The 23,888-nt window shown below is 37.7% G+C and overlaps 1 protein-coding gene and 1 non-coding gene across 6 annotated transcripts in view; both read left to right on the top strand.

The window, feature by feature from the left end:
* The window catches only part of LOC145771609 (anoctamin-5-like), a 46,448-nt gene extending 22,608 nt beyond the window's left edge, over window positions 1-23,840 (top strand). For 3 of the 5 annotated variants that reach the window (XM_082583323.1, XM_082583321.1, XM_082583320.1), the window contains 21 exons: window positions 4,798-4,968; window positions 6,884-7,108; window positions 7,514-7,621; window positions 7,945-8,052; window positions 8,680-8,798; window positions 10,754-10,888; window positions 11,245-11,359; window positions 11,545-11,605; window positions 12,232-12,452; window positions 12,781-12,963; window positions 15,733-15,769; window positions 16,040-16,209; window positions 16,712-16,830; window positions 17,427-17,548; window positions 18,114-18,234; window positions 18,431-18,515; window positions 18,676-18,768; window positions 19,520-19,626; window positions 20,631-20,736; window positions 20,923-21,073; window positions 22,390-23,840. In XM_082583323.1, the coding sequence (XP_082439449.1) occupies window positions 4,798-4,968; window positions 6,884-7,108; window positions 7,514-7,621; window positions 7,945-8,052; window positions 8,680-8,798; window positions 10,754-10,888; window positions 11,245-11,359; window positions 11,545-11,605; window positions 12,232-12,452; window positions 12,781-12,963; window positions 15,733-15,769; window positions 16,040-16,209; window positions 16,712-16,830; window positions 17,427-17,548; window positions 18,114-18,234; window positions 18,431-18,515; window positions 18,676-18,768; window positions 19,520-19,626; window positions 20,631-20,736; window positions 20,923-21,073; window positions 22,390-22,490 (2,658 nt within the window). In that variant the 3' untranslated portion in view covers window positions 22,491-23,840. Of the gene's footprint in view, window positions 1-3,043; window positions 3,309-4,797; window positions 4,969-6,883; window positions 7,109-7,513; window positions 7,622-7,944; window positions 8,053-8,679; window positions 8,799-10,753; window positions 10,889-11,244; window positions 11,360-11,544; window positions 11,606-12,231; window positions 12,453-12,780; window positions 12,964-15,732; window positions 15,770-16,039; window positions 16,210-16,711; window positions 16,831-17,426; window positions 17,549-18,113; window positions 18,235-18,430; window positions 18,516-18,675; window positions 18,769-19,315; window positions 19,381-19,519; window positions 19,627-20,630; window positions 20,737-20,922; window positions 21,074-22,389 lie in introns of those variants that run through there. The other 2 variants (XM_082583322.1, XM_082583324.1) reach the window with 2 other exon arrangements.
* On the top strand, window positions 19,393-19,466 carry Trnar-ucu (transfer RNA arginine (anticodon UCU)). Its single transcript has one exon. It is a non-coding gene; the product is annotated as a tRNA-Arg (tRNA).
* Window positions 23,841-23,888: the final 48 nt, after the last annotated feature.

Raw genomic sequence — 23,888 nt, 5'->3', positions numbered from 1 at the left:
TAATGTTTTCATTTTGTTTCAAAGTAGCCTAGCCTAGTTTTTTTCTGTCACACAGACTCTTGTTTCAATATATTGTATTTGTATATGAGTTTCAAGCACATGTAGTGTTAAATGAGACATAATAAAGTGTTTAACTTTACAGCACTCAGCTACTATGTCAGTCAGTGATGAGTTGGTTTGGTTGTTTACAATTTTATCTCACATAAAATTGCATGTGTTAGTTTTACCAGTAGCCTACAGTAAACACAAGTCGGAATTTGAACTACAGTGCTGTAGTTTGTTAGAAAATCCTTGCAATTTGTCTTTGATAGCGTCTCTCATAATAAGCTCCTCTCCGTTTTCGTGTTGATGTCATTTGATAGCAAATATGCAAAAATGCAGTGGCGGCTCGTCCATAGAAACTGCAAAACTGCAGCACCCCCTGCACATTTCAGTATTTTATTTTTTTTATTAATTTAACGTTTTTTTTCGTGTTCTCTATAGATCCTACCGACTGGAAGTTTCATAATTTCTGGGTTTTAAAAAATATGATGATTTTTTAAGTTTTGTATTTGGCAGCTCTGAACTGCAAGCCCTGCAGTTGCAATCTTATAAAAGAAGAACAAAGAGAAATTGTGACGTCATATTTTGGCTGAGGTTGCTTCAAATCCCACAATTTCGAACTGCAAATTTTGCAGTTGCTGGTCACGTGGTCAGGCTAGCTACTGTTGCAAATACTGTTGTTTTCAAGCACGATATTAGGTGGCTGCGACTGATGCTGTTACATGGTTAGACTAATGTGCTTTGCTTTCTGCACAAAAAGATAAAGCTTAGACTAGGTTTTCATTAGTGTTGTTAAATTAAATTTAAGAAAAGCTCTACCAATAAATTTTTGTAGTTACCAAACCTGGTGGATTTTTTATAAACTAAATGTAACCTAGGTTCATTGTTAACTTACGATAATAAGTTAAGGCCAAAGGTCACATCCTAAAACAGCCTATTTAAACTTGATGAACATCAGGAAATTAAGTGCTCAAATAGCCTCAGAATTCATAAAATACCACTAAAATAAGGTGAAATTTTATGGGGGTCATGTCCCTAGACCCCTTGGCATCGCGCCTTTGGCGCTCGCTCTTTCACGTATAGCCTAGGCTACTTCCGGTTGCAGCACCCCCTGCTATAAATACCACGAGCCGCCACTGCAAAAATGTGATAGGTCCACTTATAATTAATTTCAGACAGGCAAGTGATTAATAGGCAGTATGGTCGCTTTGTTGCCTTCTTCATAAGAAACCTTTGAAACAATTTTGAGGTTATATTTATTTACATCTAAATTTTGTTGTTCTTCTGTTCAATAAATAAGCCCATCAACTATTGCTTGAATACTGACTTTCATTTTGATTGAATTTCACATTTTCATTTCATCGCTTGAGGCCTACTGATAAGTTTTAACAGGAATTGTTCACTCGGTGTTTTAATGATCAAAAGGTAGCGAAATATTTTGAATGCAATAAATTCGTAGTAAATTATTGGCGATTGGCTAAACAGTTTATTATCTGGTGCAGAATATTTCCGCTTTTTCAATAATATATTTCAAGAATACAAAATTAAATGGATCAAAAATCATTGTAGAAAAATTGTGCTAAAATAGTAATTTGTAGCGCACAGCCCATAACTATAGTTTTTTTTGTTTGGTTCAACCTTACTCAGTGAAGTGTATTTGTAAACTAATGAAGTAAAATTCATATTATTGCTAGCGGTGCTTTTTTTTGTTTTTGGTATTGTTGAACTGAAGCTCCCCAAGTCTGTAGTATTACTACTGTATTAGTTTAACTGAAAAGCAATCACAACAGTGAATTCATAATTAAAGTTTTAATTTTTTTTACACGTGAATTCATGCTTATCTTTGCATTATATATAGGTTTTTCTGAATGAATATAAGCGATCAAACATTTTTCATTAAGTTTTTAGAAATGTATTTGCTGTAGCCTATTGTATTGTACCTATCATAACGAGACATGCATGCACGACTATTGCGAGAACAGTAAATCTGTTGAATTGAGCCATTTCTACTCAAGATTTGACGTCACTGTATGAATTTGTTTGGCAACAAGCAATTGATTTCCGGTCTCGTTTCGGTTGCAAGCAGTGCTATTGACAAATGCCGAATTTCAATTGCAATTAGTAACCTAAGATGTTGGGCTGCATGTAAGATTGTTGCACTTTTTCATGTGGTTAGTCGTTAGTCAGTAAAGCTGCGTTAGAAAACACGGTTTGTCAGACCAGGCGTATCTGAACTCATGTGAATTGTTAAGATTGCATAGGCTAAAATGTCATTTGTAAGAAAAAGTCATGCTTTTGTCTAAAAGACGAGCAAAGTGTAGGGTTGTGTAGTCTGGTCATTGAAAAGGTAGAAGGCTTGTTATACTGACGCAGAACGCGTTTTTTCACATTTGTAAATATTTTAAACGGTTGGTGTGTTTATAATTGATTGAAATGATAGTTTGCAACTACGTACAACGATTTAGAGCTACATGGGTTTAGGCTAGCTTTGTTATTCGAGCAATTTGTCGTTCTAAAATCTAAATCTATATATAGCTAGGGGAGAGGGGTAATTGGCTTTTTTTCAAATCCAACTTTAGCCCTGATTTTAGAGTAGCCTATAACAGTATATTTTAAGGCCTCTGATAAAAAAAATTGAAATTTTTGTCCAAACCAAAAGTAGGCTATAGTGGTAGAGTATATTTATTGTCCTGTTTTTTTTTGCTGATTTTGGTTACTTTTGTATGTTCAGTTGAATTTAGGTTCATTTCGTTTCGAATGATCACAATAGATTAGGCTATAAAAATCAGGCAATAGAATTTTCACCTAAAGTTTACTTAATGATGAGTGGAAATTAAGTTGTCGAAGTTCATACGTAAACGGCTAAGCATTGAGTACTGAGTAGGCTACTATGCTAAACCGTAGAGGCGTAGATAGTAATGAATTAATGGGTGCAAGTTAAGTATACTGTACATGCAATCTGTGACTTTTTAACTCGTGGTCGTGGATAATTTAGTTCAAAATTTTGCGTTTTGAGTTGCTTTCATTTATAAATATTCCCCATGGAAATCAAGTACAGATGAGATAAGTCTACTGTACTGGGTATTGTCGAGCTATGGTTCGTGGTGCAATGTTATTGTAACCTTGGTGGTAACCACGGCGTGCTGGTCTTCAAGACATCTTGACTTTTCAAAATTTAAAAGGATAGCATGCCTTGCATGAACGTTTTTAACCACTTCTGCTCATGTATTAACTGCTGTTATGCATGGGGTGAAGGCGATGGGCAGGTAAGAAAAATGGCAAAGCCTCTTTTATACAAACAAATTGTGTGGCATACGTGAACGTTCCCGCAATTTAAAAGTTGTCAATGAAGTACAGTAGGCCTACAGTAGGCTACAGTAGTACACCTTATTGCTTGTAAAAAGCTGAAAAAATGTGGATTAAAATTTAGTTTATGTGCCAACCGGTAGACTTTTTAGGAACGGCATCCATAAAAATGCCATGATGTTCGATTAGGAATTTGTATAAGTACGGGAAATCTAACTACTTTCCAAGAAGAGGGTGTGTTAAATTTTAGTGTTGCCAGATGTTGTTCACACTTTTCAGGTAAAGTGCTATTTTACAGTAGCCTAGTGGTAGTCAAAGTCTTGCTCATTGAAACTTATTCCAAAATTAATTTAAAGCAATTTTTTATCATCATCATAATCCATCGTCGGTTTGTTCCCCACTAGTGGGGGTGGCCGATTGTTTCCGCGCAGCAATTGTTTTAATCCCTTTTCTCCATTTCACCCTGTCCCTTGCATCTTCCTCCTTCAGTCCGACTTTTTTAAATTCATCCTTTACTTGTTGTTTCCACGTTCTTCTTGGACGACCGCGTTTCCTCTTCCCATCCACCTTTAGATCTAGTGCCTTTCTAAGAAAACTTCCTTCCTCCCTCCTTATCACATGTCCATACCTATATCATCTCAATCAAACTCATCAAAGCATACTAATGTTTACAAACATAATTTACATACAGAATTTATAACCAGAAAAAATTACAAAACTTGTCACTTGACACATAATACTGCCGTTTATATCTCTACGGTGTAGTTTTCATCTTCCAAAATTTATTTCACTTTCAAAGGCTTTGTCAAACAAAGCTGAGACACAAATATTATTGCAAGATGAGTTGATCATAAAATGTTTTGGACTTATTTTGTTTGACCTAAAATTTTGGGATATTTTTAATTGAACAAGATTCGGGGGTGACCACCTCTTTAAATTTGCTATTCTGTTTGAAATTTACAAAAATCTGGCAACACTTTTACTTAACGCACCATTTTTTTGGCAGTTAACGTCTCAGCCTTGTTGGAATCTCGTTCTTTCTGAATCTCCGAGCTCGATGTAGACTGTAAAGAGAGCTGTTTGGAGCAAAATTATTTTGTTTTTGTACTGCAAAATTTGCTGTTTTGAAAGCGATTTTTTTTTTCATTGTGAATTTGACATGGCAATCATTCGGACTTTTCGGTGATAGCACAACACAAAAGTATTCCGGACTGCTTCGTTTTGACACAAACTACCTGTTTTGATTTACTTTTCATTTTAAATGATTGTGTTCTACGAAGAATTTTGTTTTAAGCAAAACATTTCGTTTCGACCAGTCTGACGTAAAAACGTTGAAAGCTGTCAATTGTCAGATTTCCTTTTTGCATCATAGTTGTTTCTGTTGACAACATTGTTAATCTACTAGTTCGATTGTTGTTTCAATTCCTTGTTCTCACCACTATCTTGCAGCGTTCAAAGTTTTCTGTCAAGTTCAAGGACGGTGAAAGAGTGATAGACTACGTGTTAGCGTACGAAGAGGACGAGGATCCCAAAGATGAAGAATTTAAGCAAAAAGTCAGAGAAATTTACGAGAAAGGACTTAGAGATGCCGGATTGGAATTGGAATTAGAACCGAAAGAGGTAAGTTTGAAAGAGCCATTGATTGCCTTTTCGCGTTATGCCTTAAAACATGAATAACTTAGCTCCGTTCATGCAAACGCTATAATATAGCTTATCTGAAGAAAGCCGACTTGCAAATGTAAAACCAATGAAATGAAATATATAAAATAAAAATTTCACAGCTTTTAAAATGGAAAGCAATGACAATCGTTTTTGAATTTAATTGCTGTTAATGCACAGGAGCAATCAATACAATAACAACTGTGTTCAGCAAAGCAAATATTCACGTAGGTACGGTACCTGTAGTTTTAATCAATATATCTTGAATTTCACTCTTTTCCACCATATAAAGAGCTACCAAAGTCAAAATTGTAATGGGTTGTATTTGTATGACCATTTTAATCGGTGGGATCAGGATCAGATATGCAACACCTGAATACGACTAACCCTGGAAAGAAGTGGGATTGTTCCAAAATATTTGTTTACCACAAAGTCAAAATATTTATCGTAACTCTCGATGTGAATGCGGTAGTGGTAGCAAGCAGCAGTATTTTTTCAGTTATTTTTTCCAGGCCATCAAATTAGCTGAGCTGTTAGCGTTTTCATCATCCACTTCTCAACGTCATTTTACCGACTGCGTTTACTGAATCAAGGGAAACGAAAACGTATCGGAAAATGCAACTTACGCCATCTTGTTTGTTTGTCGTATCCAGGCTTACACCCGGTGGTTGAAGATTTAGATTAAGTGGACGGAAAGGCAAGAAAGCCAATCTTCGTGTCCACCTTCAGGCATACCTTCAAGTGCCCTGCCACAGACACAGCCGCATGCTCTTGAGTGGTGTCGAACCGGCGCCCTTTCGATTGCCGTTCCAGTGTTCTCACCACTCGGCTATGCAGCCGACACGGCTACAGCTACGCCATCTTGATTCTGAAAGTATAGGCTAGGCCGCTAGGGTGTGTTACCGTATGCAAAAGTGTGCCAGATCTTTATTTTTATTTCCTGACGAAATGGTATTTTTTATGACGTTGCTCGAAAGTAGACCAATGCTTTTCTGTCAAATCTAGCCCAAAACTTGTAAATCGTTAAAAGTTGATCCAAAGACATTTTTTAAAAATTCATCAAACTATATGTAAGCCCAAACACAACAAATATACATTATCGATGTAATGGTCTAAAAACTCCTAACAAATATACATTATCGATGTAATGGTCTAAAAACTTAGGCTATTTAGCTCTTTTGAAATTATCACTTAAAAAGTTAAAAACGTTTCACCAAAAACTTGTTTCGTACAGACAGTAGTGCTACTCTTAAAGAAATGAATGACTTTGGGCAGCAGAAGCTTATTTGTTAAATTTGTATTTTTTAGGGTGCAGCCTATAATTGCTTTTAACAGCTTCCATTTTCAAATACTGTTGCTGTAAAGACTTGATACATTATAGTTGTGGGATTTTGTAATTTTTGGGATAGATTTACGAAACAAATATCAGTTTATACATAAAGAATTAGCCGAAAACACTGATTAGCAGTAGTGTGGAGAGAGGGGTTCCTAGGGTACTTTTGGACCAGGCCCTGGGATGATTCTAAGATTCTTTTGGATCTCATTTGTATCGGGCCCAAATTATCCTCTCAACAGCTCTGCTAATTGATAAATAAGAAAAACGCCACACTGGTAACGATTCGGTTAGGGATTTCTAGAAGTACGAGATGCAAAACTACCTTCTCAGAGCAGGGTGGGTTGAACATAAAAGTTGCCGGGCGTTTTTTCAGCAAAGAATGCCTTTCATGACTTTCTCAGATATTGAACCAAATTTTTGTGTAATTGTATGATTAGACTAGGTGATTAAAAATATATTTTGCTCGCTGGGATTTGCAATGTAAAATCTCTGCCAATCCTGATAGTTGTGCCGACGATCAATTTTATTTTTTTTCTTTAGAACTCTCAAAACAGCAAAACGTGCTTCCTGAAAGTTCATGTTCCTTGGCTTGTTCTTCTGAAATACGCTGAGAGAATGAAAATGAAGTTACCTCTCAAGGAAAATAAGGAAGAGCTGGAAGGAGACAAAGAAGATGCTGTGTGTGGATGCTGTTCTCCGATCAAAAGCTGCCTAAACCACTGCATCAGTCCCTGTAAACTGCATAACCCCGTCATTAAAGAACAGGCAAGATAATAATCCAGTATTTACTTATCTTTTTAATGGCAGTTACAAGATCCGTTATTTCAACCAGTTCCAGTTGTAATCTTTTTGGCAACTCGACTGGTTCTGTATTTTTAAACGAGATTAGTGGTTTAACAACTTAAGCGTACTTGCGTGATGAAAAATCTATTTTCGTTCGGGTGAGGTTTGTCCTCGAAGGAAATGATACTATAATTTTCCAACAAAGAACATTGACATTGAAGAACAATCATTTCGGGAATAAGATTTTCTTGGAAATTTCTTTGCCTTCGAATGTATATTGCAAACATCTTTGCTGCATCAAAGCCTCTGTCGTCAAAGTGCAACATGAGGCATGATTTGTTTATTAACTGAACAGCCTCTAAAACATTACGTGGTGCTGATTTTTAGTTCGGAGAGTGTGACTACTACACAGCTGAATTCACAAGAGACAAGATAGAGTTCTTCGATGTAAAGGATCAAAGCACTTTTTTCAGAAGTAACGAAAGAAGTAGAATTGTAAGTAGCGTGAGTCAATAGTCATTAGGCTTAGATTATATTCCATTTTTTATGCTTTTTTAGCAGGTCAGCGTGTTTAAAACGGTCAAATGTTTAAAAAAAAGAATTACTATTTGGCTACACATTTTCTTAACTTGTTTCAATCGCATTACAGATATGCTGTTCACAGTTGCAACGGTCCTGTAAACAATTTTTTAATTTTTTTTTTTTTTATCTTTTAAACTTGTTTTCGATGCTAGATTTTTGTTTAAACAAAAAAGTATAAATTCATCCTTGAAGTCACTGCCAAGCGTTTGCTCAATGAATCCACCTCTCTTGCACAGGCAAATCGCATTCTGAGCGAGACTCGATATGGGGAGAAAAGGGTCGAGATTGGGATTGAAAGCCTCTTGTTGGATTCATTCTATTGTGCCGCTTATCCTTTGCACGAGGCGAGTATTTTGTGCTTAACCGAAAAAAAGCAACGAATTTCGACAACACCACACCCAAGCAACATCCCTGCCAGGATGAACTTTCATTTTCACATCATTACAACGTATAGCGATGTTGAGTTGATGCAAAAATGAAAACTCTTTCTGGCTGGGATGCTGTTTGTTTAAACGTGGTATGTGTCGTAGTTATTGCTTGATGAGAACTTATAGACCACGCCCTATGATTCAATGCAGTTTTGTTTCTTGTTTCTGGCAGTTTTAGTAAACGCAGAAACACAAGAGTCAGGCAAAAAGAAGTAACAAAACCGAACTGTTAAAACGTGCCCAGTAATACAATAACATAATAAACGATCACAACACCTATACCCAGCCAACAACTTTTGTCGTTTTTACATTGAGACTTGGTCTCTAGACGTTGAATCAATGTCAAAAAGATCGACTTTGCTGGTTGGGTAAACTTTATCTTTTTTAGCGACCGCATCCTTTCAGTGTATTGCTCAAGAAGACCTTCACTTGTGTATTCTGCTGGTATCGAATATTGAAATAACCTTCAAATTTTGACCGTATTCCACTCACTCGTGCCAGTCTGCAACTTACGATACGTTGTTAGGAATTTTGACTTTACAGGGTCTTTATGCCGGAAAAGAACAGAAACTGTCCAAAGGCGACAACATGCGGCGATTGTTGTATTGGGAATGGGCCAGATGGGGACGTTGGTACAAATTCCAACCTCTAAGCTTAATCAGGTAAACGATTTCACAGCTTAGGTTGAACAAAGTCAGCTTAATTCTAGTTTGTTTTCTATCACCGCAACAAGCCCCAGACTCGGTTGCAAATTGGCACGTCCCTGTCACTGCTTCTGATAGAACTTGATTCGATTCCAGGTCCGGTCAGACTTCGAAAATGATGCACATTGCGTCTTCTTGTGCGCAGCAGTGTATATAAGTTGAGATAATAACGAACGAAATTTCCGAGTATAACAACAGCAATGATGATATTAAATTTAAAATGAATTGTTGTTGAAAAACCTTAACGCTTGCACAGCGACAGTGATTCCTACCAGACTATTAATGTTAGAGCTTTGGTAGAGAGTTTGTCTTGTTGTTGCATAATGCTTGCGAAGCCGAATAACGCAACCTGATTTAACATAAAGTAATTTCAAATTATACTGAAATACTTATAAATTACTGTATAATTATTATTACTGAAGAGGATATCGTGTGATGTCAAAAGCGTTCCACCTGAGATTTGTTTTGAATGTAGTTTTTGTTTTCTGTAAATGTTAAAATAAACGTAAATAAGTTAAATCTGGTTTCGTTATCGCCTTTCTACGCTTATGGTAAGTAATAAAGTTATGGTTTTATTTATTGTCACTCTGCAACAATTAAGGTCTTTTAGTACAGGGAACATTTTAAAGTTTATATCTAGTTTACGATGTTATTACATTATTACCCGATTTATCCTCACTGCGTTATGCAAGAAAGAATACAATCCCCACCTTTTTTTAAGTCTTTGATTCGACCCGACCTGGAATCGATCTCAGATTTACCAGCACCAGAGCCGAAGGCAAAACCCCTCGGTCACTGAGCTGGTGTATGCTTTGGTACAGATTATTGTTGTAACCAACTTACTTGTGCAAGCATTAAAAGTATAATTTAAAGCACTTGTTCAAAGCGTCGTTACCTGAGGCACTTCCACCCACCCGTTCTATAAGTCTTTCTTAAATAACTTGATACTTGAGTATAGGCTAGCTCAGTGGTTACGCGCCGGGTTCAAGATCACGCGGCGCTGGTTCGACTCTTGGGGTGTGCGTTTGAGCAACGCATTTCAGGACTGCTCTCCATTCAGCGGCACCTAGTGAATGGAATAATTTCTCGGCGACAACACTTCAACAATCGGAAAACTTCACTCTGCCAATCTCGGTAACCGGCCCTGCGTCAAGAGCCTCTACAAGTATGCAAACAAGTACCAGGAATAACCTCTCAAGGCTTTGTCAGTCCGAGGATAAAGATTCAAAACCAAACCAAGTCTACTTTTATTATTCACTCATGGACTTTTCATTATTTTTCTTTGCACCAATATATTGTTGCGTTACGTGCGTGGTGCTCGGCAGCAGTGACTTGTATGGTGCAGTTTACTGACCACCAAAGAAGTGCAGTAGTTCTAAATCATAATTTTACATACACTTGCACTTAGAAGGCTATATATTCTTATTAGTTGTGTGTTTTGAATGGGCCTAAGTTTGAATATTGTGTTTTGCAATCGATTGATCTTTTGAAAACTGTCACGTCTATTTTTGCGACATGCAGAGAATATTTGGGCGACAAAATGGCGTTGTATTTCGGTTATCTCCAGTTCTACGTCAGGTGGCTCATAGCACCATCTGCAGTTGGCGTACTTGTTTTGCTGTACAGCTGTTTGACTGTTTTCGACAACACAATGAGGTACCCCCGCTTGCCAGAGCACGTGTATCTCACGTGATTGCGGCATGGTCACGTGATAACAACGAGTTTGCTTGGCAACAAAACCTTAATGTCTTTTCGATACCGAACTAACATACCAAGATGTAATTACCACATGACGTCGACCATCGCTTCTATTTTTTGTTGTTTGCTGTTGTCTAACATCGCTGTGTGTTCACTGTTTGCTTTCTTGTTGTTTGCATGACGTTGCTGTGACATCATCATCCGTGACGTGACAGACACTACCTGGGCGATAAGATAGGTCTGTACTTTGCATGGTTGGGTTTCTACACGAACATGCTACTCATCCCCACAGCAGTCGGGCTGATATGCTTCATATACAGCATTTCCACCGTCTGGACTTACCCTCCAACGTAAGTAGCCATGACTAGTAGAAATGAAAGGAGACATTGTAAAAATTCGGACAAAGCTCAACCCTTTTTAAACTTTATGACAGATTTATAATGGCGTTGTTTAGTTTAATTTAGCTGCTACTTTTGTCATTTGATTCAACGGCTACAAACTGCTTGCTGTTATTTCAAAGCTAATTTTAAAAATCTTTTGCATGGTAAACTGTGATCAAAAGACTTGAGACAACACTTTATCGCATTTCGAATTACCAGTACTGTACTTTTGTAAGAATGTTTTCTGATGTGGGCCTATATCAATGTATAATTCCAACATTTTTCTGTCACCCTGAAATAGATAATTTTTCATCGACGTTTTTCAGCCAAGAAGTTTGTGACGACACGTTCCCGACTTACGCAGGCAACTTAACAATGTGTCCTCTTTGTGACAAGTTGTGCTCTTACTGGAAGTTGGGCAGCTCATGCTTGGCAGCACGGGTGAGTTCATGTCTGGTCAAACATTTGTAATTATGTCAAGGAAACAGCGGGGTCTCTGCGATCAACAGTTCTGTAATCAAGAATTGATTTTTATCATAAAAAATTTGCAATCAATTACTTTAGAAACGAAAGTCAAACGTTTAACAAGTGTATACTTTTAAGATTATTGTGCCGTTGTCTTTCAGATAACGTACGTCTTTGACAATACATCGACGATATTTTTTGCCGTGTTCATGTCACTTTGGGGTGAGTAAGAGAGGCTAATAAATTGTACGGCGTCCGCTAAAAACCCAATTTGAAGCTGTGAAAACAATTTCTGGCAACACCGTTCTACATCGCGTGCTTTTGTATTTTATCAGGTTTTTGAATTGCCAATCATTTTTATCTCCATATAGCACGTCACCACCAGTTCCCGCAAATGCCTAACAACTCGTCTATGTAGCCTAACAATAAATCCTGGCCCAGCCTACTATCTGACGATTAAAATATACCATACTTGTAGAAATATTGTTAGTGTCTTGGTGTCTTATAAGAAGTCAACCATGGCTACTAATCATTGTGCAACAAAGAAACTTAGACACGTTGTTAGGTGGTATCGAACCTATCATCTTGAAGTCAGTGATTGTTTGTGTTCACCATTACACAAGGAAACAATTCATTACTTTAAGTATTTATTTCAATTTTTAATTTTTTTTTGTTTGTATTGTTAACCTAACTAGCAAATCAATCCTTTTTTACATTCATTTAACGTCTGCAGACGTTAATTCAACAAAAAAAGAAATAATTTGCTGAGTGGTTTGTCATCCTGGCAGTCATTTACTCATCCATCGGTAACGCAATGACTTCATTGTATTTCGATAAATTCCCTCCAGCCACTCTATTTCTGGAGTTTTGGAAACGGCGTCAATTCCAACTTTCTTACGAGTGGGATTTGGTCGACTACGACGAGGACAGAGACTTAATCAGACCGGAATATGAAGTCCTCGTGGAACGTGAGAAGTTAAACCCGGTGACAGGGAAAATGGAACCATTCCTTCATCCCAGAGACCGTTACACTCGAGCCGCGTTCTCCATCGTCACTGTTGTGTTTTGGGTAGGCCTGCTTTGGATGTTTTCTCCAGCTACACTTTAAAAAAAGTACAGGTGTAAATATATGTACAAAAGTAAACGTTTAATAAAATTTTCAATCTTACCTAACATCGTCTTCAAATATGTACAAAAGTATATTTACGCTTGTAAATCTGTAAAAGTACCAATACAGAAACATAAGAAAATAAAGCCGCCCTTTCTTTAGTTTTGTTTGTGTGCAAAGCAAATGTCGATTTCTATATTCCAAAGATCATTATGAATATCTGCGTCACCTGTAGTGTTGTATTCATAGCAGGGGTGTACAATAGGTCCAATATCAGTTTGTTTTTTAGGTTGCCGTTATCATTGCTGCAGTGTTCGCCGTCATAGTCTATCGGCTCGCTATCAACGTGGTGTTCGCTAGAACTGTGGATTTCTCGTCGCTAGGGGCGATCGGGAGCTTTGCAACACCGTCCATGCTTACAACGATCACTGCTTCTCTCATATCATTGGTTGTGATTATGTTACTGAACAAGGTAAATTTATAGGAATTTTAAGGGAGCGAGGTTGCCCTGGCGTAATCTTCTTTTTGGTAAATTTTAATTTGGATACCAAGACGTAAATTGGGAAGAAATGCAGATTACAACGTTCGGTATATTGCTGGTAAAATGTCTGTTTGATTGATAAATAACATTGGTCTACAAATTTCAACTTTTTTTTTCAGGTTTGGGTTTTGACAACTGATTTTGGCTAACTTTGGGGCGCTGAATCCGAAAATGAACTCAGATTTTCTCTATCACATCAAGTTTTCTTTCTATCGTTGCCATTATTAATGAAATTGACCAATTTTTACCCTTTTTAGTGCAGTAAAATGTCAAATATAATTATTTTCTGACAGCTATAAACTTTCAAACATAGAGATATTTTTACACTAAATTCATAAATTGGTTCAGATTTCCTCTAAAATAAAAAAAATTCCTGTTATGATAATAATCGTAATAGGACATAGTGGAGATTGGTAGCGTTGAGTTTTTCCATGCTGGCTTGAACTCCCTGTCTTGGCTTCTCAGGCGTTATCTGTGGGTCAGCTGCTATCTCTGTGCAGCAGGGTTACCAGATGTAAATTTGGCAAGGAGCCAACTGCACGTTCAAAAAGGGCCAAAAAAGAGCCAACTTTTTAAACAAGGGGCCAATTTCGTTTATTGCAACAATATAGAAGGGCTTCTTCTAGAAATGGGATTACCACAGTATGATGCAGACGAATGGAGACTTTTCATTGATAGCTCCAAACGAAGTTTGAAGTGTGTTCTACTTCACAATGGTAACGTGTACGGTTCTATTCCGATAGGACATTCGGTGACAATGAAAGAAGAGTATCAGAACATCAAAACCGTTCTTGAAAAGTTAAAGTACCATGAGCATGGTTGGCTCATCTGTGTAGATTTAAAAATGGTGAACTTTTTGCTGGGGCAACAAAGTGGCTACACCAAATACCCATGTTTCCTATGCTACTGGGACAGCAGGGCCAAGGATCAGCACTGGAACAAAGAAGAGTGGGCTCCAAGGCTCACCTTGACACCTGGAGACAAAAATATCATACATGATCAGTTAGTTGGTATCAAAAAGATCCTCTTGCCTCCTCTTCACATCAAATTTGGTCTCATGAAACAATATGTAAAAGCTTTGGATCATGAAGGAGAGTGTTTTAAGTATATATGTTATGCCTTTCCTGGTCTCAGTGAAGAGAAAAAAAGAGCTGGGATTTTCAATGGACCACAAATCAGGCAATTGTTAAAGGATGAAAATTTTGTAAAATCAATGTTGCCATTCGAGGCTAGAGCTTGGAATGCTTTCGGTGCTGTTGTGAGAAATTTTTTGGGAAACAGAAAAGCAGAAAATTATAAAGATCTTTTAAGGGAGCTACTGCTTAGTTTTGAAGATTTGGGATGCAGGATGAGCATCAAAGTTCACTATTTGAAAAGCCATGCGGATGAGTTTCCAGAAAACCTTGAGAAAGTTAGTGAAGAACAGGGTGAACGTTTCCACCAGGATATTAAAATTATGCAGGAACGTTATCAAGGTCGGTGGGATTGTCATGATGGCCGACTATTGTTGTAGTTTTAAAAGAGAAATTCCAGATGCTGCTCATAAAAGAAAGTCCCTCAAAAGAGCCTTTTTAAGCTTATAAGTGAAGAGTTCATATTTATGAACGCTCTTTTTTTGACTGTTTCTGAACTCGCCCTGCCCAAGTCTCTTTGAGTCAATCTTTATTTTGGCACTTTGCTATTTCTGTGTGTGTCTTCAGAATTTCTGCACTCCATTGGAATGTCTATGTGCATATTGTGTGAACTGTAGGCTATAATTCAGAAAATACCTTGTCACTGTCCTATCGACATGTTCGTCAGCATAATGTAGCGTTTGATGTTATTATGGTTGCTCTTTTGCATGCCTATTTTTTATTCCAAGGCATGAAATTTTAATAAAGACAACGCAAATTTGTGTGAATATAATATAGAATGCTTGTTTGTTAATCAAAGCTAGATTATTGCAGGTAAAACAGTGTTTATTGCATCAGAATCCCTTGTTTTGACAACAGAGGGTGGGCAAAAATTGATTTTTTTCAAAAATTAGGGATATTTCATATCTCAAAAACGTGATGTGATAGAGAAAATCTGAGTTCATTTTCGGATTCAGCGCCCCAAAATTAGCTAAAATCAGTTGTCAAAACCCAAACCTGAAATTTTGTGTAGACCAGTGTAATTATAGTACCTACTTGTAAATGAAATTATACGCTCTAAGCATACCCATTGTCATGGTGCGAAAACTCAGTGAAGCAATAAAACAACTTGCATGTTTCTGGTTTGATTTTTGCATAATTATATATAAGATGAACATAGCAGCTATTGTTGGAGAAGTAATGATAGTATCAATAATAACAAAAGTGACATGTTTTTTCAGCATCTCACACTGAACTGTTTAAGCACTGAAAAAACTGAAGCCGTATGCATTATTAGGCTACCTCGAATCTTTCAGAAAGTGAAATTTGTTCTTTTTGCATTTGATTGAACGTTTGTAGCCGTTGAGTCAATGTAGAAAACATGTTTTGCCAGCTGGGCCTTTTTCTCGTCGCTATGTTATACGCGAGCAAAAGTGATTTCATTTTTCACAAAAGTTTTGTTACAACCTCCTGGAGAATTGCAGCTGAATTTATCGATTTGAGCAGCACCTGTGAGGTGTGAGCCTCTTTTCCTGGCAACAATCGACGTCTTTGCGATGTGATTGATTTTACTAATTTTTTTTTGCAGATTTATGAAAAAGTTGCTATTGCTTTGACCAAAATGGGTGAGTACCTGTTTGCAAATTGTAATGGTGAAATTGAATTCAATTTTGTGTAAATGCTTAATATTTGCTATCGTTTTTAAAATCCACGCTTATTGCACTATTATCAGAGTTTTGTTTAGGTTTAGTTGAGATAAACTAATTTTCGTGCAATGAACTTATTTACTTTACTTGCTGAGTCTCTTGCTCTTATTTTTTTTCAGCTAAGTTTAGTTGTGCTTGTGTTAAAGCCATCACTGAGAAGATTTTATTAAATAATTTTGATATTTCCAGAGCTTCCTCGCACTCAGACCGACTTCGACGACAGTTTTACTTTCAAAATGTTCTGCTTTCAATTCGTCAACTTCTACTCCATCCTCTTCTACATCGCTTTCTTCAAGAACTCTTTCGCTGGCTACCCGGATGATTATAACTACTTGTTTGGACAGTGGAGATGGGAAGAAGTAAGTAGTGGGATTGCCAAGCTGGCAACCGAAAGATCGATGGTTCTATGCCACCTCAAAGGTGAAAATAAACTGTTACTTTAGAGCAGGGGTGCACAAAGTTTTATAGTCACATGCCGCATTTTGCCTGTCTTGGCGACACGCAATAAAACTTTTACTCATTTTTTTCCTGAAACACGGCCTAAGCTGATAGTATATTTTAGAGCCTAGACGATGGGCGTAGATATTGTTCCCGCGGGCCACACTTTAGGCGCCCCAGAGGCACATAGGTTTTAATGAACTTAAAAACAATCTCCACAAAACACATTTTTTTAAAGTTCATCTATTGTATTTATTTGGACTGACCAACCGTTAATATACGTAAATGGTCATCCGCTTCTAAACTGGTGACATTTCCATTGATGTTGTCAGTATCACATGTATTGCGATAACTTTCCAATTTTTTAAAGAACGTCTTCTTGCATCACTGATTAACTTATCACGTGGTTTTTTATTGTTCCAGTGTGACGCTGGGGGTTGCATGTACGAGCTCACGCTACAACTTGTCATCATCATGTTCGGAAAGCAGCTTTGGAACAACATACTTGAACTCATATTGCCATGGGTCATCAACAAATACAGGTGATTTATGTTCTGAAATTAGAAAGTTAATTCTGAAGTTTAACTCTGCAACTTTGAAAAAGTTAACTACGGATGAATTTTTCTATTTTATTTTCTATGTGTTGAAAGGCCATTTTTCTTGAATATTTTAGATAGGTGTGGAATGATATTTCCAATCTTGGTTATGTATATTCAGGGCCGGATTTAGCTGATGGGGGGCCCGGGGCACTTTTAGATCGGCGGGCCTCCGTGCAAAAAATTTTTTCAAGCCTACGGCGCGAAAAACCATCTCTACGTCTACAGTAGCATCAGTCCAGTACTGCACAGAATTTTGCAGAAACTTTAAAGGCCAAAGGGGAAAAAAAACATAAAATCACAGTTTTTTTCACATAGGGGGGCCCTTCAAAAGTCGGGGGGCCGGGGCAACTGCCCCCTCTGCCCCCTCCCCCCTAAATCCGGGCCTGTGTGTATTAATCACGGCGGTGCTTTCTTTAGATATTTCATATTTTTTTACGAGGGCCGCAACCGATGTGATTTTGATTGCAACTTTTTCACTCACTCACTCTTTAGTCTAAAGCATTTAAAGTATCAACTATCAATCGAAACGTGCTTCACAGGCAGTGGAAGTCCAAGAAAGCTACTGAGGAGAGCCCGGAGAATGAGTACACCAGATGGGAGCAGGACTTCGATCTCACTCCAGTTCAAAACATGGATCTATTTCACGAATACTTGGAAATGGGTGAGTTGGTTACAATCCTTTGTTAATGTTCTGTATGGAAACTGAACGTCATTGCTCATGAAGTAACTTTGATACTATTTGATTCTGATGATATTCTAATTGCTACTTATCAACGATACAATATTACATTTCTGTATGTCCAGTATTACAACAGCGTACCTTTTCACGTTCATGTAATCATCATCGTCCCGCACAACTAAACAACGCAGCTCACCTGTTTCTATCCCAGGTTCAATATAGGCTATCGCATTTTTTTGTGTGATTGAGTTTTCAAATTAAACTGAACCGCCAACTAATTGTGAAGAACCCAACCACAATATCACATATTAGAGCTGTAGCTTCAACACCTTTACACTTTACAGGTTGTCTTTTCAGTTGATACATACTTCTCAGCGCAAGTTTGGCTTGCTAAGTTTATTCTTCCCAGTCTTAATTCTTTCTTATAACTTAATTCTGAATTGGTCATTCTCAAATGCTGTCGTAACATCAACATTACAAACTTATTTCAATCGAAGCAGACGACCACATCACACACAATAACTTCAAAAGTGGTTTCTTGTTTCAGTCATCCAGTTCGGCTTCGTTACTTTGTTTGTCACCGCCTTCCCGCTGGCTCCTGTGCTTGCTCTCATCAACAATATTGTGGAAATCCGATTGGACGCCAATAAATTCATATGCGAGTACAGGTAGGATGATTTCTGTAATTGTAGCTCAGCTGAAGTTACCCCACAATAAAATCATATCTGTAGCCACAAAGTATATATGTAGCCTAATTCCTACTGTTGAGCTGGTAAAAGGTTTTTTATTGTTTTTCCATCGATCGATCGTATTCTGACGTTTACTGTGATCATCACAGATTTCTAATCCCAGTTGTCTTCCTAGGAGACCACTGGCGCAGAAGTGTTCCGACATCGGAGCCTGGTATTTCCTGTTGGAATTCATCGGAACTTTGTCAGTTGTGACAAACGTGAGTTTGTGATCAACTACTTTAGCTGTTCCTAGCTAGCAGATCCTTTTTCTTTAGATTAATTCAAATTCTTTAGACGTTGAATCATTGTAAAAATGACAGATTTTGCCAGGTTGTGTTTATAGTCGATGACGTACTTCCATGCTCGTTTGCATTGCAGGCATTCACCATTGCTATTACGTCAGAATCGATACCGAAGCTGGTTTATTATTACTTCTATTCAATTGTAACTTACTCGGAATCGACATATGTGGTAAGTATGTGTTCATTGTATAATGTACATGTATATATTATATACAGCAGGGCTTTCTAAACTTTTTTGCTGGACCCCTTTTAATCTCCTAGAAATTTTCGCAACCTCTCATGATTAAAATGATAAGCAGTGCGAAATATACATTTGTGATATTTATTGAAAAGCTTAACTCGAACGAAAACTAAAAACAAGCTACCTGTATTCAAAGCCTGCTACTTTACACGTAGCCTACTGGAAATAAAACAAAAAATCAAGCATATTTAATATTGAAAATGATAGTTCTTTACAGAAATAAGTTTAGTTTTCTTGGGCGTCTTTAGTGCATCATAAATTTTATTGAAATTTGTTTCCGCGACTAACGTTTTTGCTGTTTGTCACATTAGAAGTATTTTTATTTGTTCGTTTCTTTCCTAAACTTTTGCATACCATAAATTAACTTCACTACACAATAACCCAGCTAGCAAAACTTCTCCATTGAATTAACGTCTGCAGACGTTTAAGATAGAGTGTGTTAACAGGAAAAATGCCTCATGTGATGTTTTTACAGAACGGGTAATGCCTTCGGTCACTGTGGAGTGGGCTTGCATCATAATCAATATCACTCATTCTCACTGCACATATCGTGTCTCTGTGGCGCAATGGATTAGCGCGCTGGACTTCTAATCCAGAGGTTTCGGGTTCGAGTCCCGACAGGGATGTTGATAATTTTGAAAAAATTAACTGCAGCTGCATTTTAATTATTTCTATCAAGGGCTTTACGAACAATAGTCTATCGGTGTTTGACGTGAACGACTTCAGCAACAGGAGCCTACCTAACGTCACACAACCATTTCTTGGAGAGAATGTGACTGAATGCAGGTAATGCTTTAAACAAGGTTTTCACGAGGAAGTCTTCGTTTGTGAATCGTCAAAAAAAGCTATATCATGGCGGAAACGGTCTCTAAAATAGATACTGCAGTGTCCGATCTGACTTCCTGACAGTGACGACTAAACAGTCGCTGTAGCGAAGCGACCGCGTTGACTGAACATTTTATAAATTTCTATGCCCAAGATTTAAGATGGAGGATATTAAGGATGTGGTCGCACTTCTACTATGTGAAAAACGTCGTGGATTTAAACGAAAATAAGCAAACATTTGACCTGACCTGTGATAGCTACTGTGCGAGGACACTGCATTCCAGCTATAAGCTTTCTACATTGTTTATAATTTCTGTCAACTTTGCATGAAATCCATCGAAACCTTTACAAGAATTCATAACACAACGGTACCGATTTTAGGAAATAGTGCAGGCTATAAGTTGGCTAAGACTGTTTATTGTGAACTAAGTAGAACCAGTGGGATAAACATACAGGCCCCTATAGCCTTTGTAGAATGACTCAAGGCTTATATTTACAATATAGATCAAGTTCCCCTTTTATTCCATTAACATGTTGTTAACAAATTAGGTGATCAAAAAAACTTTTCGCTGTCCACATATAGGCCAACATCCTTCTCTAACAAAACACCCGCTTTGGTATCGACCAAATATCTCATTGTCATATCTGAGCTACACGTGATTCTTCAAACTCTAAAATGAATATTAAAAAAAATTCAACACTAATGTTTCGGTAGAAAAGCTGATGGCTCACAACCCTTAAGCGTTTACATGGAATAACACTGCAGCTTCCTTCATCTGTTCATAGGCTATACTAACTTAGATAGAACTGGTGGAAGCGGTTATTCGATTCTTATGGGACGTACCTAATTCCCAACTCCTTATGTAGCCTATTTGAAGTTGTGAAATACGGTTGCAGTCGCCCGTCAGTACGACAGCTCTATGCCCCAGCCGTATGCAACTCAATCGTCAGTATTCTATTCTCAGGTACCGGGATTACCGAGCGCCGCCAACAGCTGATCCAAAGTACGCACTGACCATTCAGTATTGGCATATCTTTGCAGCTAGACTGGCATTTGTGATTGTCATGGAGGTAAATTATCATTTAGTCTTTATTCTTATTCATCTTCAAACTTGGTGTTTCAAGCAATGTAGTAATACGAACACACTTCAGTCACAGTTCCAAAACCGCCTATATTTTATAGACATAAGCATAGCAACGACAAATCACAATGTCTCGATTGAATGTGACAAGAATTTCTTGTAATCATTTTTTCAGCACGTCGTCTTCTTCCTCAAAAGATTTTGTGATTACTTGATCCCAGACCGTCCCCAGAAACTGAAGGAACAAATAAAGAGAGAACACTTTTTGGTTCAAGAGATGTTATTCCACGCGGAAAGAGAAAAGATTATGCAGCAATTTGCCCAAGGTGAGGCTCTTTCTGTGGATTTTTATTGTTTTACGTTTGACTTCAGGGCACCTTTAGATGCAATGCAACGTAGTAATAAAATGCAGGATAAAGAATGAGATATTTTTAGTTGGCCCATTATATTGCGAAAACACTAGTTTAATATTGATTGAATCTTTATCCTCGGACTGAGAAAGCTTCTTGCAGAGCTTAATCCTGGCAGTTTCGCATACTTATAGAGGCTTTGAATCACTGACGCAGGCCCGGTCACCGAGATTGACAGAGTGAAGTTTCCGATTGTTAAAGTCTTGTTGCCGGGGAACTATTCCATCTATTAGATGCCGCTGAATGGAGAGCAGTCCTTAACGTGCGTTGCTCAAGCGCACACCCCGAGAGTCGAACCAGCGCCGCTGTTGATCTTGAAGTTTCTTCGTTCCAGAAGTGACGCGCTAACCAATTGAGCTATCGGCTCTTCATAGGCAAGGCCTACACATAAGTAGTAACGCCGGTAAGATTGCAAGAATGTTAAAATTTACGATTTTCTTTATAAATAACGATTAGTAGCCTACAGTAGGTTGCAACTTTAGTTTGATTGCTGCTCATGTTTTGATTTGCATTTCCTTTTTTCTCAGAGGAGCTTCTAATATCTGAGAACTTCCATCACTATCACGGAGTCTAGCTGTCTACTACTTTCCTTTTTTCTCCAACTTCTTCGTGGAATCTGCTTCTTGTGGTTTATACTCATCTCACGTGTTTCTGGAGCGAGATTGTGTATTTTTAACAATGCATGTCACTTCTGCGCGGTAAATTTCCACTGTGACCAGAAGCGGATGAGCAACTGAACAAACATGTGTTGTCTCGCCTGTTGAGAAATGTAGCTGTCCTGGATTTTTATATACTTTACCGACAAATTGCGTTTATGTTGTCTATAATCTTGGTAGACCACCCCAAAAATAGGCTGATAATCCCTCAGTCATATGACCCGTCTGGGATTTCTTCAAACTGCCGAAGGGCTAATCCGTTTCAGACTATAGTGCAAAGCGTAGGCTATCACTCCTCTAAAGATATAGGCTATCTTCAAAATTCTGTATCGCAGTACAGATTACAACGTAACGAATTCAGCCAGTTTGACACGTCAAAAAGGTGCTCTTCATTTTTCTGTAAGCTATTGATGCTTCTTGAGTAGCATTGTTGTTGGACTAAGCCAAGTGCGACAATGGCCCAGAAAAACTTGTTTGTCTCTTTGTTGATTGAAATATTTTTTATTTATCTTAAGTTATTTATGATTTATTTTCCTGAAGACAGAAGATCTTAACGTTTGTCAACTTGTACAATAGACTCGAAACGTCACAATGGTTCTGCGTCGAGTACAGCCAAGGAGCGGGCCTCCCCCAGCTCTTTGGTCTTGGAAAACGAAAGAGCAACCACACCTTTGTAGCGGAGGGAGCCAGAGACTCAGCGAGCCACCTACAAATCTTTTTCGTTATTGGTTCCCCTGGTCAAGTGGCAATACGCTTGTTTTTTTATTTCTTTAAACAAAATGTGCCGCTGTCTACACTTTAAAGTTCAACTCTTCAATGTTTGGATGATTATGTCAAGTAGGGATAAGGCGCAAGCGGCGTTGTTCTCCTTATTCAGTATAGGCCTAATGCCAGTAATATGGCAATGATTTTGATCGCTTTGTTAAACTTGTAGTGTTGTTATCATTGCGCACATGCAGGTTCCTGTAGCGTAGAATAGACGCAATTGGGAATTTTCAGAAACTCGTTCTATTGTAATCTTGACTTTTATTCATACAAATGCAGTTAAACCCTCAATAAAGAGTTAAAAGAAAGCGATACTTTTAGCCCATAAATGTCTTTGTCATTAACTCATGATGACGTTTCGTGGAAAATCGTGATGATGCTTCAATCGGCTGCGGTGGTTGGTAACAGTTGCTCCAATCACTGAGGCTTTAGCAAGGAGCCAATCTGTCAAGTTTAGGAACCTAATGAATAACTAGTTTACCTGCTGAAGTATATCTTGCTTGAAAGAATATTAATCGGATTGTTTCCACCTTTAATAAAAAGCTTGTGCAGCCTCCATTTCCAAACAATAGTTTGGAATAGCTTTGGTCTGAACTTAAATGTCATTTAAATCAAAGTTTTGCAAATGATGATGTTTTATTGTGGTCCAGTTGGGATTGTACCTTTTTGCAACTTATGGCCATTGTATACGATTAATAATTGCAAACTTTTTTGACAAATCTTTGATGGCAATGTCGTTCTACATATCGTACCCATTTTTGTTGTTTTCAGAGGTAGGTAGCCCAGCATGCTTCATTACCTCCCCGATAATGTATCTTCACTTGTTGCATTTGCTGTAAACAACTGTGATGGTAATTTTCACGCATCGTACTTTGAGACTGTTCAAATATCATTTGACGCCATTCAGGAAAGGGTAAAGAAAATGACGTCACGTGATATTTGACACAACCACTTCGTGTAAAGGTTGACTTCGTTGTTACTGGCTCGCATGCTGGTGTCATGTCATGATCACTGACTATACTCGTGTGTTACTGTGATTTAGCCAATCATAGGGTAAGTTAAGAATTTATCAGGCTGAATACGAGTTAATGTTAAAAACAAACTTTGTCAGATCAATTCTGACATAAGAAATCTGTAGTATTTTGCATTGCTGGATCAATAATCGAAGTTTATGCGGCAAATTTTATTCGCGAGATTATACCTAGTTGAGATTTAGTATCGTTTTATTTCTTGTAAATATTAAATAATCTCTATTGCCTTGCTGTCTTGTCTGGTCCTGGCAAGCAAAGTAGCTGCTAGATTGACAATGA

Source organism: Aplidium turbinatum, chromosome 6 (assembly GCF_918807975.1).
Source record: "Aplidium turbinatum chromosome 6, kaAplTurb1.1, whole genome shotgun sequence".
NCBI lineage: Eukaryota > Metazoa > Chordata > Ascidiacea > Aplousobranchia > Polyclinidae > Aplidium > Aplidium turbinatum.
The sequence above is the reverse complement of the archived record's forward strand: the minus strand, read 5'-3'. Positions and strand labels throughout refer to the sequence as shown.